The sequence below is a fragment of the Pygoscelis adeliae genome, unplaced genomic scaffold, assembly GCF_000699105.1.
Source record: "Pygoscelis adeliae isolate BGI_AS28 unplaced genomic scaffold, ASM69910v1 Scaffold16, whole genome shotgun sequence".
NCBI lineage: Eukaryota > Metazoa > Chordata > Aves > Sphenisciformes > Spheniscidae > Pygoscelis > Pygoscelis adeliae.
Genome location: NW_008825162.1, coordinates 5,676,448 through 5,693,018, shown reverse-complemented (window position 1 = coordinate 5,693,018; position 16,571 = coordinate 5,676,448). Strand labels below are relative to the sequence as shown.

The 16,571-nt window shown below is 38.9% G+C and overlaps 1 protein-coding gene across 4 annotated transcripts in view; it reads right to left on the bottom strand.

Annotated features, from left to right (window-relative positions):
• Window positions 1–16,571, bottom strand: part of KCNMA1 (potassium large conductance calcium-activated channel, subfamily M, alpha member 1) — a 513,257-nt gene that overhangs the window by 12,811 nt on the left and 483,875 nt on the right. For all 4 annotated transcript variants that reach the window (XM_009328726.1, XM_009328723.1, XM_009328725.1 and 1 more), the window contains 2 exons: window positions 11,528–11,641; window positions 8,130–8,260 (listed from right to left, as the gene is read on the bottom strand). In XM_009328726.1, coding sequence (XP_009327001.1) covers window positions 8,130–8,260; window positions 11,528–11,641 — 245 coding nt within the window. The remainder of the gene's footprint in view (window positions 1–8,129; window positions 8,261–11,527; window positions 11,642–16,571) is intronic.

Here is a 16,571-nt window from a genome sequence, read left to right as displayed (position 1 = left end):
TTACTCTTGTCACCAATTCGTTGGGGAGCTGCCTTTGTGCTGCAAATGTCATTACTTATTACTGTGGCTGGACTCTAGCAGTCTAACTGATGTATTGTACTAAACATCTTATTACGAGACTTGACAGTGTTCAGACATAAGCATGTATCAATTAAACATCTTGAGTTCATTCCAGATAAATGTATGATGAGTTTGGGATCCTGGTGGTCCTTTTAAAAAACTCTAGGGTATAGGGTAAGTGTGGTTTATTAGGGAAGATTTACTCCACACTGACATTTTGCCAGCATCTGTAGCATTGCTGGTCTGTCAGGCAAACAATGGGTATTTTAAATATTAATTTAATGCCAGATGAATGACTTTCAAGTTCACTTAAAAGTATACCGGTATAGTTCAGAGATACTCAGTTAAATATCTGCAATGCAACGTACTGGGCAAAAAATAATGTTGAACAAAAAAAGGAGACACCATCGCTTACAATGTCACTAATGCCTGTGTTTTCAGAACCTTTGCAAGCGTGGGGGACATACGAGAAGAAAATGAGCTCACTGTAGGGTACCCAGGACTAACATTACTGGATTGGTGGATTCCGGTGCTAGATTTGTGACTTTTGCTGAACTTAGGACTTGGAACAAATGTCTGTAATCCAACAAAGCAAAAATGAATGCTGAATTCTCAAACAATGCTTGTTGTCCAAAGATAATACTTTTTAAATAATACTTTTCAATGAAATTCATTGCCCTATCCATGTAATGTAATTGTATTTAATACATGGGTAAACTGAGGTACAGGTTGAAATATTTTATCCTGAGATCAAAAAGCAGAACTGGCTTCCTATCCATGTTACTTTGATATTCTTCCTTTGTATAATGAAACCTCAGTTTTATTGTTTGCTTGTGATGACAGATAAAACAGGAGAAAATGAATTCTACGCGGCAACGTTTTTCACTGTTACATTGAAGTTTCATAACTTCAAGCTTCTCTGCTTATTTACATAGGCATATATGCCATTCACCTGTTGACTAAATTAAAATGAGAGGAACATATTGTTATTGCTATACATGCCCAAAAGCAAATATTTGCATCTCATCAACTCCAGTTATTTTAAATTCGCCTGGGTAAGGCACTACATATTTTAAATACAAAGTGTACTGTAAAGAGTTGTCTGACATTAGCAGGGGTTCAGGAAGATTCAGTTAGGATAAAACAACAGCTAATCTCAAATCAGCTCTTACATATGTGGATGCACTGTGTAACAATTCAAGTGTTACTACTCAAACCTTTCTTAACATATAGAAAAATCAATGTGACCCCTTGCAGGAATGAAGTCTGGAGTGATTACATGATGTTTAATAGGAATTGCCGTGGTGAGAGAGAGAAGACATTCGGGCACGATTGTTTATTCTTCAATTACTTCTTCCGTGATGTCCCTGAGGTGAGAATCAGAGTTGCCCTCTTTGGCAACTCTTCCCGCTGTACTATACTTTTCCAACATGGAAGTACTCAGAATAAAAAAATTGTCATTAAATTTAGTCTCTTTTCTTAGCCTTTGTCAGTGTATACTATATACCACTCAGAACTAAAATAATTAGCACAATTCCTGCGCTCCTGCAGTTAGGCAGCAATGCTACTCGACACCGGTTTCACGGATATAAAGCCAAATTCTGCCAGATCTAGAGGTTGGAGGCACTGCAATTGTAGAAGCTGGAAAAGCCAGTTCAGTAAAAATGTGCTTCAACATATTCTATATGGCACTTTAAGCACACATCTTCACAAAAGCGTACCATTTTCTGCAACAGTAGCTTTTCTCATGCCTTCCCCACTCTTTTATTCAGTATTTTTGATTCCTTTTTCTTCTCTAAGGAGTGATATTCAGTATTATTCAAAAATGCTATTCTCAGTTTTACATCTATAAATCAAGATAGAAGAACACGAAACAAAAGCAAAGCATATAAAACTGGTAGATTTTTCAAATCTGGTTTACAATGAGGCCAACTATGGGAAGAAATGTTCACCTGCTCTAAGACTGATGGAAGCTGGTTCGTGTAAAATAGCCTGGTTTTATAGACTGCTGACTTGCAGTGGTTGGTAAAACATGCAAAAGTCTAAAATTGTACTAATAATTTCATTACCTCCTTAGGAGGTATCATTAGGCCAGCCTTCACTGGTTTCCAACTCTTTCTCTCTCGCTTTATTCTGTAATTCAAATTATAGCAACTATAGCCAGAATCCAAGATTTAAACACATATACTCTTAGCTCATCTGAATTTTGTACTGTGCAAGTGCACAATTACCCCTTATCGTAAATTCAGTTGTAGCTCACTAGAGCATGATCTACTAAGAAATTATACCGTGGCCATATCGCTCATTTTACTACAGATCTCATATTAAACCGAGAAATGAAAGCAGTAGTAAAATAACGTATCGAGTCAGGCACCTGTCACAAATTCATTAATACAAATAAAATAAAATAAAATACACCCCTCCCCCCAAATCCCAGTGCAATTAAGACATAATGGGCCCAATTCTGACTTATGTCAGGTACCAACTGGGAGTAACTCTGGGAGCCATACACGACTATGAAACTGATGCAAATGAGAAAAGAATCAGGTCTATTGTCAATGGAACAGAATGCTGTCACCGGAGAAAGGCCTCCCACTGCTAGACAAATGTTAAGGCAAAGCTAAGACACTTATTAGCAAAGGAGGCAACATTTATCTTGGAACAATGGCTTAATTTGGGTTTCACACCATGACTGATGTGGATGTCACCATTTAATCAGATGGATGAGTGCAGCCAAATGATGGGTTTTGGTTTTTTGCCATCAATGAGTGAAAAGATTCCAACTTTCAGGACGGACCGCTCTGGCATTGCAACCGATCGGAAAATGCCCAACCATAAGGAAGAAAGGATGGGTGAATAGGAAGCGGTAACTTGTCACCTTCTGCTAAATAGGGTTACTTCCTCCTGTACTAATGTATTTAACACTCCTCAGGAAAAACCCATCTGTCCACGCTTTTGATTGCCACGAAAATCGGCCTCCTCTCATTACCTCTTGCCAGTTTGGAACTGGGGGACACTGAAAAGCTGAACTAGCCGATATCCATTTCCCTTGGAATAATAATACACTGGAATTAATTTGAGAGTGATCTTCTACTTGCTCTGTGGGAGGGTACATGGCCTGGATATGCCAGTACTCATAAGAAACCGATCTACAGAATGTCTTTGGAAAGGTGCTGCTGTACTTAAAGTAACAAGACACTTTCCAGTGACGGTAGTGAATCCCTTCTGTTGACTGTAAAATCATAACTGAAGCAATACTTGTTTGCTGCTGCCATTAACTGAACCCCACACTGGACATCTGTATGACATCGCTATAATCGGCATCCGGAATGAGAATATGAAATAGGTGTAGTCCAAATACAGAAAAAAGGAAATGCATCATAGACACTGAAACTGGGTAAATAGCAAGGAAATTCTGACATAGATATCTGAGCTAGCAGTGCCATCTAGCCTGTGCTCCGGAATTGTAGGGCAGCTCTTTCAAACATTTCGGGGATGCTTTCCCATTTGTTCAATCATTTTTTAAAGTATAATTACCAGAGTGCTTATGTTTTGCAGTTAATGCTGTCAAGCCTTTTAAACTAATTGGTCTTTTACAGAAAATTTAACTGAAAATTAGCACATCTTTTAATAACATTCCTTTAACTTTAATAGCACTTTGCCTTTCATTTATAATTACTCTAAAATTGTCATTTTCCAAGTCATATCTGCCATTTTTTTTTGTGTTTGCTAGTGGTTTTTTATGGATTTCATTTAAGACGACTCCTCCTCCACTGCATGCAGTTTTTAACATCGCTTTCAAACAAATATTTTAACTTGCTTTTCTCTTTAAGTTGGAGGAATTCTGTCGAATGAATAATATCTATCCAAATCTGAGGAACGACCAAGCTGACATCAGTAACTTATACCAATAACAAAAGGGCCTTTGAGACAGAATCAACAGCAGAAAATAAATAACAGCGTTCCACAGTTTGAAAAATCTATTGGTTCTCAAAATACTGTCCCAACTTTAAAGAAGTTTGGGACACTTTAGGTTACAAGATGCTACTTGCATCTTGTAACAGACTTGCCCCTGAACAGACTTGCACAAAAAATAGTCTTGTGTTTCAAAACGTCCATATCATAGATTAGAACAGTTTCTTTTGTGTATAAATAAGACTGTGAGGATCCCTGGGAGAGAACTCTTAAATAAGGGATATACTGAAAAGTTATTTTTAACTGTTTTAACTATTGTTTTCCATTCTGTGCTTTCGTTTGTATGAAGAAAAAGTAGAATTTAGTATTATAGAACAAAAATCAGGACCTAAAGTTCTAGCACAAGGAAATAAATTCTAGGATATCAAATGTTAAATGGTATAATCTGCTTCTGGAGATCCTTGCCTCTAACGGCACCACTCCGACAGTATATCAAGTCTATTGTCAGCGGTATGTATGGGAGGGATGCCAACCTGCCAGAATTTCTGTGGTTTTCGTAGCTTCAGCGCCAAAAGGAATAACAGAGAAGTTTGGCTCTCAGGCCAACTATTCAAACCTTTGGTGGTACTGTGTGTTGATAAAACTGGTTTCCTCGCACGCACAGGATTTTCTGTACTATCTCAACAAGACCCAGAAAAGGAAGAAGTACTTCTCCTCAAAAATTTGCTTCTCTTAAGCTATTCTATGTCATGTAACTTTTTTTACAGCTGAAGATAGTCTTTTTACAGAACATCCACATTATCTAAAAGATGCTTCCGATCCCATGTTTTTCAGTCACATCCAATTTGGTGACGAGAATGTGCTTTGCTTTTCAGGAGCAGCGCCACCTTGAGACTGACAGACTACTTATACGCTGTCCCTGGGTTTGCATATTGACAAAACAAATATTAATATATCATTCAAGTCTCTGATGGCAGTAGATGTCTCTTCAAAGACATAATAATGATTAGCTGGTGCGATTTAACAATAGCCGCTGCCACACTTAAAACATGAACCATGCCTACAGTCTTCACACAGAGTACAATAATGCACTTTGACCGAAGCCTGGAGAGGCCACTGTTACCAACTCATCAAAAAGACAATGCAGTTTTTGAGTTCGCTATTGTCTTCTGAGCAATGATCTTCGAACTACCACGCTGTGAATCGTAGGCTTGTGGAATATCCTGCCTTTGCTGCGGAGGACAAACTGTGTGTAGACAGCCTGTAGATAGCGTTTTGAAAAGTAAACTTCGTTAAACCTTTTATCTTTGAAATAAGAAAATAACAGACAATTTCAAATTTAAAATATCTAATACTGTCATCTTATAGGAAGTAATGCTAAACTAGCAGAATGTAATGATCTTCAGCATGCAGATTTGAATCTGAAAGCGACAACACTTTTTCTAATCTGTGATTCATGAATAGGGTTTAGTCCACTACTTCTATATTAATAAAATTATAGAAAAGAAAATAATAATTTAACACTGATTAATACTGTTGAATTATTATTACTCAACAACTGAACACTTTAGCAAATTATTTTAAATATATTTTGTACCTCTTTTTCTATAGACATACATCTGTATGTATGTTTCAAATCATCTGCAGGTCAGAAAGAACACTGTATGCATGGGTATCATTCTACTTTCTAATCCTTCTTATACCCGTTTTCCTACAAAACCCCACTACTGTGAGAAGGGATTCACTCTTAACGGAGCAGTTCATGCATTGTACGTTTGTATTGTAGGCCATATAAGGAATTTGCATTCCAGAGATATCAACAGAGATCATAAGTCGGAATTTTTCTATAAAATCTAAGCAATAAAAAACCCTGAATCACTAAGTGGATTGAAAAACGAACTGTATCCTTGTCTCAAAGTGAGCTGGCACAGGCCAGCACAGTGTGAATTATTTCCTTCTTACAGAATTCCTGTGCAATTAATAGGATGAAAGCGTGACTGCAGATCTCACAATTTAGTTAGGATTTTGGGTTCAGTTTGCCGGTACTGGCTTGAAGTTAGGCAGAATAAATAGAAGCCTGTCCCTAAAAACAAGTGTACTCTAGAAAAAAAAAAAAAGAGATAATATAGTGCAAGTAGATTAGTTTGTGTGAGAAACACTCTTTTCCTTGGAGAAGAAGTGAAAGGAGAATACATCCTTCCCATGAGAATAGGGATAGTAAAGGGAAAACATCTCACACATCTTAACACTTTCTGAAGGGTCAGGAAGAATTTTACTTTTCCAAGTCTTTACTAGGCCTTTGAGGAATAAAAGAGAAAATACCGCTGCCACCGATCAGCAAAGTGGTGAAAGAAAAGACAGGATGGTGAACAATTCTAACTGACTGAATCCTTGGCTTGTCTTCTTGATTAGTATTTTTTCTAAGTTAGAATTTTCTACTCTTGTTATCACATTTACTTCTCTGGCTTCAGGCTGCACCTGTCCCTGACATATAATATGACCACTTAGACGTGAAAATGTTTGAAAAAAAGACTCTGTTGAAGAAAGGAATTGCAGAAACGGACGGGCATGTTGTCAAAACTAGAAGTTAATAAAAGCTAGCAATAACTAAAAATGTTGTGAGGATTATATGATAAGTTCCAAGTAAAAATTTCTGAACAGTCATGTTCCGCATATTTCTTATCGCCTCACTACTATCTACGTGATATACCTTTGCACAAGAAACCAACCGTGTCCACAACATTTCGCTCTCTTTTTGTGGCACTGCCAGTGGCAATCAGAAGAATTAACCCTACTTTTTCCAAGATTCTGGAAGTGCCCTACTGGACGATTCATTCAGGGACATTGATTTAGATAATAATGTGAGTAGATAAACAGCTCTCCATATAACAGTTTGGAACCTTCACGTTAAATTATTCCCATTTATAATGTGAAAATGCTGAATATTTTATTCATAGACATTTTAATTAGAGAAGGTACAGAGTTTAAGTGTGCTTGCTTAGGCTTTCTGAATTTGTCACGTCTGCAAAATATGGCCAATAACCTTAAAAAAAAAGTGTTTTCTGAGTTTATTGCAAACTCCTAGGCTGCATTAGAATAAAATTTTATCAGTGTAGACTGATATTATTCATCTGTGGATGGAACGTATGAGGAATATAGCAGGGAATAAAAATATGAAATACAGATACATAAATATGAAACACAAATAAAATATCAAATAATAAAGATCACTGTGATTTTTTCTTAAAAGTAAAAAGCTTCGTTCTGAATTTAGGTGAAGGTCACACTTGGCTCCTTTAAGATCTGTTTGCTCATATCTACTATTACATGGGGTTTACAACAGGTGATTCCCAGCACCATGGAACTTTATTCCACGGGGAGCTCAGAAAGCCTATGCTTCGATTTTAAAAAGGCTTTGTCCTTGCTACATCTAGCAGAGCTTAAGGTTCCTCTGAAAGCAGTGCAGCTCACACAGAGCAAGACTGGTCTGAAAACCTAGCCAATATGAAGCAAGGGAGGATGAAAAGGAGTATGACCATGACCGAGGTATTTGCTTCAAAACTATACTATGGCTGCAAACCAAAACCCCTAATGTAGACATAACCGAAGGCCACCATCTGTAGTTTCTGGCATGCACTTATGTTTTCATTCGCAAGACAGCTCATGTGAAAAAGAGACGATGACCTCTCTTCACACAAGTAGAGTTCACTTGATGTGTACAATGGCTTTCGTACAGTCCTGTCAGTGTCCCCCAGCACTCATACTCAGAACATTGTTCACGGCTACAGGAAATTAAAAGCTTAAAGCACGGTTGATGGTGTCTGACATGAACGGTGAGAGTAGGGACTGACACACTGAATCTGGGTCTGGGTTTCAGGAGGGAGATACAACATTTTTGGAAAATATTATCCTTAAAGCCAAACATGAGACTCTCTTTGCTTTTAAAATTGTGGACTCATGGTAGGCCTAGATATCTCAGTTGTTTTAAGGTCCCTGTGTCCAACTACAAAATAACGTAATTCAGGCTCTGAAAGTCTCTTGCCATCTAAGAGAAAAGAGTCTTCTTCTGACTACCTGTGGAAAAGGGACTACGCTTTCATACTTTTTCACAATAAGTCTAATGGAAAAGAACGGAAAAGGTTTTGTTTGCTTACTGCGCTCATGAGAGAGTCCAGCACACTGACAGCAAATGCGGTTCCACATGCAAAGGGCTGCGTGAGATACAGTTCTGTGTCTGGATCATCATCGTCATCTTGGTCCAAGAACTGAACATTTGAATCATTTACTGAAAATAATAATAATAATAATAATAAATCATAAGGTGCTTCTGGGTCACCAGGATGTGACCTTACACATTACACAGTCAGAAAGAAAAAGAAACGGCATATGTCTGGAAACACAGACTTGTGTCTTTGACGTCACTGAAAATGAAATCAAGATGGATGTGAAAATGTGCATTTAAAAATCTGTTGATCATTATCTTGCTCGTAAGAGGTGACTCTCTTGCTCTTGAAAGGTGACTATCCCTTTGCCGTAAAAGTAGCTTCGTGGCACCAGCTGCCTGCACTCAAAATGAGATACATGATGCTTTTTTATATATTGAGACAATCTTGGTATTGGTCGGGTACAGTGGCTAAGGCTGTATGCATGTACAGTGAAATGTTATCACAAGATACCAAGTCAGAATCCCTTTGTAAAATAAAGGCTGTCCATTAAACTCTGATATAGCCCACAGGCATCTGTTAGAAGTGCTGCTGTGATTCTTACTGGAGTGGTGTTAATGCACTTTCAGCTCAAAAGCGTATAAACTGTGGCTTTAGCATGCATCTATCTGAATGAATGAGCAATACTCTAGCTATTCTCTTGCAGCACTGCCTTTTGTTCAAATATTTGTCTCCATAACTTCACTTCCTTAGCCACAAATTCTATATTAGCCAGTGTGAAAAAGAATCTACATCAGGCTGTTCTAAAGAAAAAGCCCAAATAAAGTAATATTTGTCATTTAGACTTTCTCTGGCATTTCATTGTCACAGTTAAGCTCTCTGCCTCCACCTCATCACTAAAAATAGTTGTTTCCTTGAGATCAGTGGATCATATTTCATGAAATGCTTCATTTCCATATTAGTCCTCCTCAGGCATGAAAGCAAAGACTGCTTAGCTATGCCATCGAAATACCCTTTAACTTACTAAATGACAAATTAATTTCAGTTCCCATGCAAGGAAAGGAAATTAAAAACTTTTTCAGCATTTGAAACTGCACGCATTGACTATGCCCCTATTCCCCACGTGAACAGGTCTCCTGAGCCAATCCAGGGGGCTTTGAAACCAACATGAGAGCTGCTGTTAACTTGATCAGGTTTCGGCTCTGGACTTCTTGGGTTAGAAAGTCTGCTGCCTGCTGTTCTGACTTTCCTTCCTATATAGTTTCATTTTCCATCCACTCCTTTTCCAACCTGTGTACACTACTGAGCTTGCCATGCTTAGCTTACAAAACATGAAGAACTATAGATAAAGCCTCACAATAGCTGTCTAAAAGAGACGAGAATTGTTATCCTTTTTTTTTAGAGCCCTGTTGAGCCAGTACTTGGCCATGATCATACAGTAAGTCAGGACCTGAGCTGAAGTAGGATTTAAAATTCCTGCCTTCCCACTCCTTGATGTAACCATGAAAATATAACACCTCAGCGTTGTAAACGGAGAAGTGTTCTGCCCTGGAAGTCAGAAGAATTTCATCCTAGCAAACACTAATATCCACAACACCCCTTTCCTTGTACAATGGCTATCAATTTACTCTCCAGATTCTCAAGCAAAATAGTATTTGAAAGCCCGACGTATCATTTCAAAATGTACTTTTTGAAGAGCTCGTGCCTTAGTTTAATTTGCTACTTGAGAGTAGGCACTATTGACAGCAACGTTCTTGCTCCACTTACATCCAGCAGACTAATAACCTGACTTTGACGCCAGGTTGCTAGCCGTGCGTGGTGTCAGTTTCCAAGGTACTACAAATCTAACCCGAATACCGCAAGCGTGGTTTTATCCTCAATATCTTTATCTTCCTGATGCAAATTAGGACGCTAGGATTTCTACGAAAGGCCTCCCGGCTAGGTGAGGTAGGCTCGAACGTGTGGTGCTGCGCCATAGGAAATGCTCATCAAACACCGCTCGCAAAAGCTGGCCAGAGCTCTCTTTATTGAGAGGGAGCAACGCAGAAGCTTGGCTGCTTTTTTACAGCTTCAAAACCTGAGCTTCTGAGAAAAGGCCTACTCCCCAAAATAAACAAACAAACAGCTTAAGGGAAAGTATGGTGCTGGGGTTTCTTTTCTGGTATCTTTTACTTCTTCTTTGACTTCCTGCGAGAACTGCTAAGGCATGTCCACCAAACTGACATTAGGCTGAAATAACAACAACCGAAAGAAAGAGAGAAAAGGAGAGAAAAACTAGTGGTGGGGGGTAGGGTCCGGGAGGTGGGGACCCAGGCCAAAGAAAATGAATTGGTGAGAAGGTGCTATGAAAACAGCCGGCAGGTCAGACGAGTGTGATCAAAGGTTTATTGATGCTGCGTGAAAAAAAAAAAAAATCATTAAGAAAGGCCAGAACAAGACAGTCAGTTTCAACCAGAACCACAAATAAAACACATTCAAAGCAGTGCCATGAGGGTAGCCCCTCTGATACAGCCAGATAAATAAAGAAAAAGCTGATGACAGTAAGAACAACAACAACAGAAAATAAGACAGTGATGTGAAGGAAAAAGGCACTTCTTACCCAGTTCAGTTATCATTAGAATGTGGGTTCCACTGTTTTTTTCCTGACTGATTGAAACCAAAGGCAGAAGTTTGCCAGGCTTAGCTAATAAGTAAAGTATTTAGGGGGAAAAGAAAGTACAGAAAGAGAATAAAGTAAGGGAAAAAGACAGGTAAGGCTCTAAAAAATAAAACTGAAAAGGAAAATAAAAGGACAAAGGACCACAAATCAAGTTTGTATTTGCCATGAAAAAAACAGAACAGCTTCTGCACTTCACATCACACCACTTGACAACATAAATACCCACAGCTAGAGTGGAAATCAGAGCCTGGTTACCTACCATCATCGTATTCTCAGGAGTAAAATGTCTCATACTATTATACAGAGTTTGGTTACACATGATTAAACAGTTCTGGACCATGAAGAAATAAACAAATGGCCTCTTACTATTGATTAAATGCACAGGAAATGTCTGCTCATACTTACTGTGGTTTTTTTCTTTCCTAACCTTAGCCCAAAGACCCCTGCTTATTTGTTACACTATGTAAAAAGCATCTTGTCTGATAGAGTGTTTATTTAAGAAAATGGAGAAAACCCAAAGGGAAGAGAGAAATATATTTCAGTTATTCAAATAAAGTGAAACAACTGTTACTAATCTTTCTTTAGAGAGAGTAATTCAAAACAGTTATCGGAAGGGAAAACATCGCAGTGTAAGATACAGTATAGGTAACCTCCCTGAGACTGCATAACAAGGGAAGTGGGAAAAAGATATGGGAATGTACATGAAAGGATAAAAGTTAGCTTTTCTTACCTAGCTCTGTTATAATAGGGATGTTGGCTCCTGTTGTAATGGAGGGTTGACGTAACAGGCCATGGACTGGACTGTTGTCTGGAGATGACCTATCCATCCCAGGGGGTGTAAAGCCTAAAAGAAAAAAGAAAAAAAAAAAAAAGAGAAAGTTTACACAGGACAAACTATATTAAAAAAAATCCCCACCAACAGGGAATTCCCTATCTCTAATTATTGGGTTTTTTTCAGAAAAGTATGTTAAAAAAATTGTCATTTAAAAAAAAACCATTGACTTCATTTTCAACAATTATTTCTTAAAAGCATAATCCTTCACAAATATGCAGGTCATTTCTACTGTAAGATATTTGGTAGCTAATGGAGAAACTGAAATTTATTTTGTTATCCCAGGTAGCCTTTGCATCAAAACGTGAAAAATGGAAAGACTAATGCTTACTTAAATATAAATAGAAAAATAAAAACTTCAGTGTTAGAGAGGTTTAATTTTGTCCTATTAGTATTTCAAGTAATCCTGAAACAAATACCTTTCCTTAAACCTCAATTAACATTTTAAAGAGTATTGTTTGTAAACAGTATTACAACCACGAGGAACAAATTGCTTCCATTAGCAGGTTTTAGGTTTGATCAACATGCAGGATTTAAAATTTTCTAGCTGTTTTCCAGGAGCAATACAACCTACACAAAGGTGTTTTTTTTTCTTTTCAGGTGTACCATTCATAATACGTAACTTAATGAGTATTACAATTATAGGAATACGGGGATGGAAGGGCCCATTCTAACAGGAAAAAAAAGATAGGATGGAAGGAAAAAGACACAGGTTTTCAACTGGTGTGTAAGAGGAATGCTTGAAAAGAAACTAGAAAGAGTTTTATACCTTTGGGGATGTAAAGGCAACAAAGGTGGGAGAAGAAACACATTGGCAGGCACTCAAAGAAAAAAAGGATCTGGAGAGCAGCAAGGTTCACCTCTAAAAAAGATTGTGTTTTCAGCCTGATTCTCTACACAGTTTGCAATGGAGCTCTTGACACCGAGCATTTTTTAATCTTTTGTTTGTTTGTTTTTTAAATAAAAAATACCCAGGCAAAGCCTTTTGGAGTTTGATTGTAAGTACTGAAAAATAGGCAGTTATACAAAAGCCCATGCAACAGTTGGACTGGAAATGCACAGTTGAGACTAATGCATTCCATCTCCCTTGTCCGTTAAAGCAGCGAAAAGCATGGGAATGCTCATTTGATGTCATTATTGCAGAAGTGATGGTGAAGCCAGAGTTGACTTCAGGGTTTCATGTAGACCAACGTCAAGGCAGCATTTTTAAGCAAATATTTGTCTGCTAGGAATAGGATTTAGCCAAGCTCACTTTCAAACAGACATTTATGAGAAAATATTCATTTTTTTGCTACATTATGCCCGAGTTCTTTGACTTCACGCCTGACATCCAGGGACAGACTTTTGATCCTCTGTCATTACTGGTCTGAACTAGTTTTGAATTCTCCATATACCAATTCTAAATTAATCACAGATGAATTAATTCCTGATGTAACTTCATTATCTTCTTGCAGAGTGGAAACTGTTTCACTGCGTTAAATTCATTGATACATTCATCTGCTACTGAATTCAGAAGATGACGATATGATATTATCTACTTTACCTTTCTTCAGTTTGGGGACTAATTTACAAACCAGGAAATCTGTAAACTAAACTGTAGTTGTTAACATGTGGTACTGGCTTTATATTGTCTTTCTGAGGGATTTCTGGTTCTTTTCCAGTGATAATTACCATCACACTTAAGCTGTCCCTAAACAATACAAACTATAAGGACCACTAGATCTGGACTTCTTGATGTAATGGGTTTTAAATTTTTATTTGATATTCAGTTCATTTCTCCCTATGTTTTGTCTGTATCACATATAGAACATATAGGTAATAAAACTAGAATCACTGAGAAGAGAGACTTACTTAGCCCTTACCAGTATGAATTTCCTCCTGACTATCACATGAAAGTTAGATACAACATGAGGATTGTAAGGACAGGATAAGTAAAAAGGGAGTGAAAAGTCTGTGAAGAAATTCCTTAGGAGAAAAGAAGCGGATGCGGTATCTTCAAGAGGCTTGCGAGACAAAAACATCACCATAGGCAAACCTAAGACAGCAAAGCAATTCTATTTAATATTACCAGTGCATAGAAAATCTTTAGAAAGCAGATTTCTTAGAGACAATCGGAAATGTTGGCAATGTTAACAGCTGGTCATTTAATACTATTCGTTGTGCTGAAACTAATTCAATAAGACCGGCATGGTGACAGTGAGTTGCATTCCCAACTGGTATCGGTTTGCAGATGTTTCCTTGTGTCTGGCACTGTGACTGATAGCCCTATCGGCTCTGTGAATGCTTACTACTGCACGGCAGAGCCTGGGATTTCTCAGACTCACAAAGTGAGTCTAAGGGAGTTCCTTCAGCCACCACCTCATGAGTTAGAGTGTCCTGGTTTCGGCAGGGATAGAGTTAATTTCCTTCCTAGTAGCTGGTACAGTGCTGTGTTTTGGGTTTAGGGTGAGAACAATGTTGATAACACACCGATGTTTTAGTTGTTGCTAGGTAGTGTTTACACTAGCCAAGGACTTTTCAGCTTCCCGTGCTCTACCGACTGAGAAGGCTGGAGGGGCACAAGAAGCTGGGAGGGGGCACAGCCAGGACAGCTGACCCAAACTGGCCAAAGGGATATTCCATACCACGGGACGTCATGCTCAGTATATAAAGCTGGGGGAAGAAGAAGGAAGGGGGGGACGTTTGGAGTGATGGCGTTTGTCTTCCCAAGTCACTGTTAGGCGTGATGGAGCCCTGCTGTCCTGGAGATGGCTGAACCCCTGCCTGCCGATGGGAAGGAGTGAATGAATGCCTTGTTTTGCTTTGCTTGCGTGCGCGGCTTTTGCTTTACCCATTAAACTGTTTTTATCTCAACCCACGAGTTTTCTCACTTTTACCCTTCCGATTCTCTCTCCCATCCCACTGGGGGGGAGTGAGCGAGCGGTGCGTGGTGCTCAGTTGCCAACTGAGGCTAAACCACGACATAGAGGTAACCCTGACACTCTCACAACAGCAGGAAAATTAAAGTGGGACTCCAAAGGGAGAGAACGCTGTCTGAGGACAGGTGGGTATTAGTGTGACACCTCCTTCTGCAGCAGGCTCCAGTGTTTAAGTTTTGCATCCTGTTATGCTACAGGAAAGGCAGGACAGAGCTTTTGTCACACTACATTAAAAAAAGCTCAGGTAGCTGTAGACTCCTTGAGCAATTAAAGTGGCAGGCCCAGTTGGGTCCTCTGCAGAATTACAAGTCAAAATGGCAACAGCAAGACTTTTTACACTCACTTATCTGAGAGCAGAGAAAACTAATCCTGCTCCCATGCACCCTAGGGGTTGTACTGCTGGGAGCATCCCTAGAGGCCCTGGTTCTCCCTTTTTCCTGAAGGCTTTTCTCTCCCCAAAACATCTTTCAGTGAATCAGGCTCTTCAGATGGTAAGAGCACATCAGTATTTCCCCACCAGCTAAAAGGAAAATTGAAGAAAGTTGGCATAACTGCGTCTAAATGTGTAAGCCCTTCTTGCCCTCCCTCTACTGCACTGTGCACACACACAGAGAGGCACGCGCATGCACATTCTCCATCGAAGGCTATTTGTAGCCACCTCTCTAACCCTTCAAATATTTGTCTTCCTAGGATGGTGTTAGAAGATTGAAGTAAATGTGTCATTTCTGTTAGACACAGACTGTCAGGAGCTCTGTAATTGCACACTGCCCACACAGTGCATTCAGTCCGAAATGCAGGAAGCATGTTAAAGGGATTTTGTTTTCTCCTTGAATGAAAAATAGACTCATGTCTTAATATTTTTCGTCCTATGGTCTTGGAAGATGTGAGAAATATCTGCTATCTTAATTTAATTTCCTTGTCTCCGCTTAGTTCAGACACTTCTAAAAATCCACTCTTTAAAAATATAAAAATCTTGGAATATTTTCAGGAAAGGAAAATTTGAGTACTTGGGGATTTGTGTGCCTATATTTGGAGTCACAAGGCATCGTACACCTTCAGGCCACGTTCCTGCTCCCAAGTCACAGCGTAAATTCTATAGATAGGCTCTGTATTTTTTTCCTCCAGAAGAGAGGGGGGAAAAAAAGTGCAGGAAAACTAACCTGCTTTATCAGAACTTTCATTTAAAGGCATGAATAACTACAAGTGACAGCTGTGCAGATTCAGTGAATGTGACATTTCTGAATTTCTTCAACTTGACAAGTAAACACCTTAAATCGGTAATGCTATATGCATAATACATGACCTGTATTTTGACATCCATCATCAAATGCTGACTTGAGAAAATACAGGTTTGTACGTCAAGGAATAGCACCCATAAAGCAGGGAGAAATTCAGGTCACAGGGTATTAGGAAAACTCTATTTCATTACAGAAGCTGAAACAAGCTAAGGCATCAGATTTAAGATCCATTTTCAGCTGTGAAAAGATTCAATTCCTCTGCACAGAGCATTCATTTAGAAATGACATGCTTTCCTCACAGCCTCTTTTCATTTTCCTTTTCATATTCCATTTTCTCCTTCAGTCCCCAAACCTTGTTCCATTAACGCTCATAAAAATCGTAAAATGGGGCTGATGATAGTTGTGATCTTCTTATAACCACAGTGTCTCCTTGTTCAACAAACAACTGAGGGAGCTGTGGCTACAATTGCTTAACAGGATCAACCTCTAGAGTAAAATTCACATGGCCTGTGCAAGCCTGAGCACAGTCCCTGCGTAAGGAAATACAGTGACAGCGGGGGGCTTCTGGAGAAGGGAATTCTCTTGGCCAACAGTTAGGAGGTAAGGCGCAGCACAATCATATCAGTGCCTGCAGCCACTGCATCCAATACTAAATTGCTGTATTGGCTGAGCGATAAGAGTTAGCCTTTGTATCACTTGGGTTTTGTGGCTTTGTGTTTTGTTTTGGGTTTATTTTTCGTCTTCACTCATTACCTCAACCCACGAGGTTTCTTCTCCCTTTTGCCC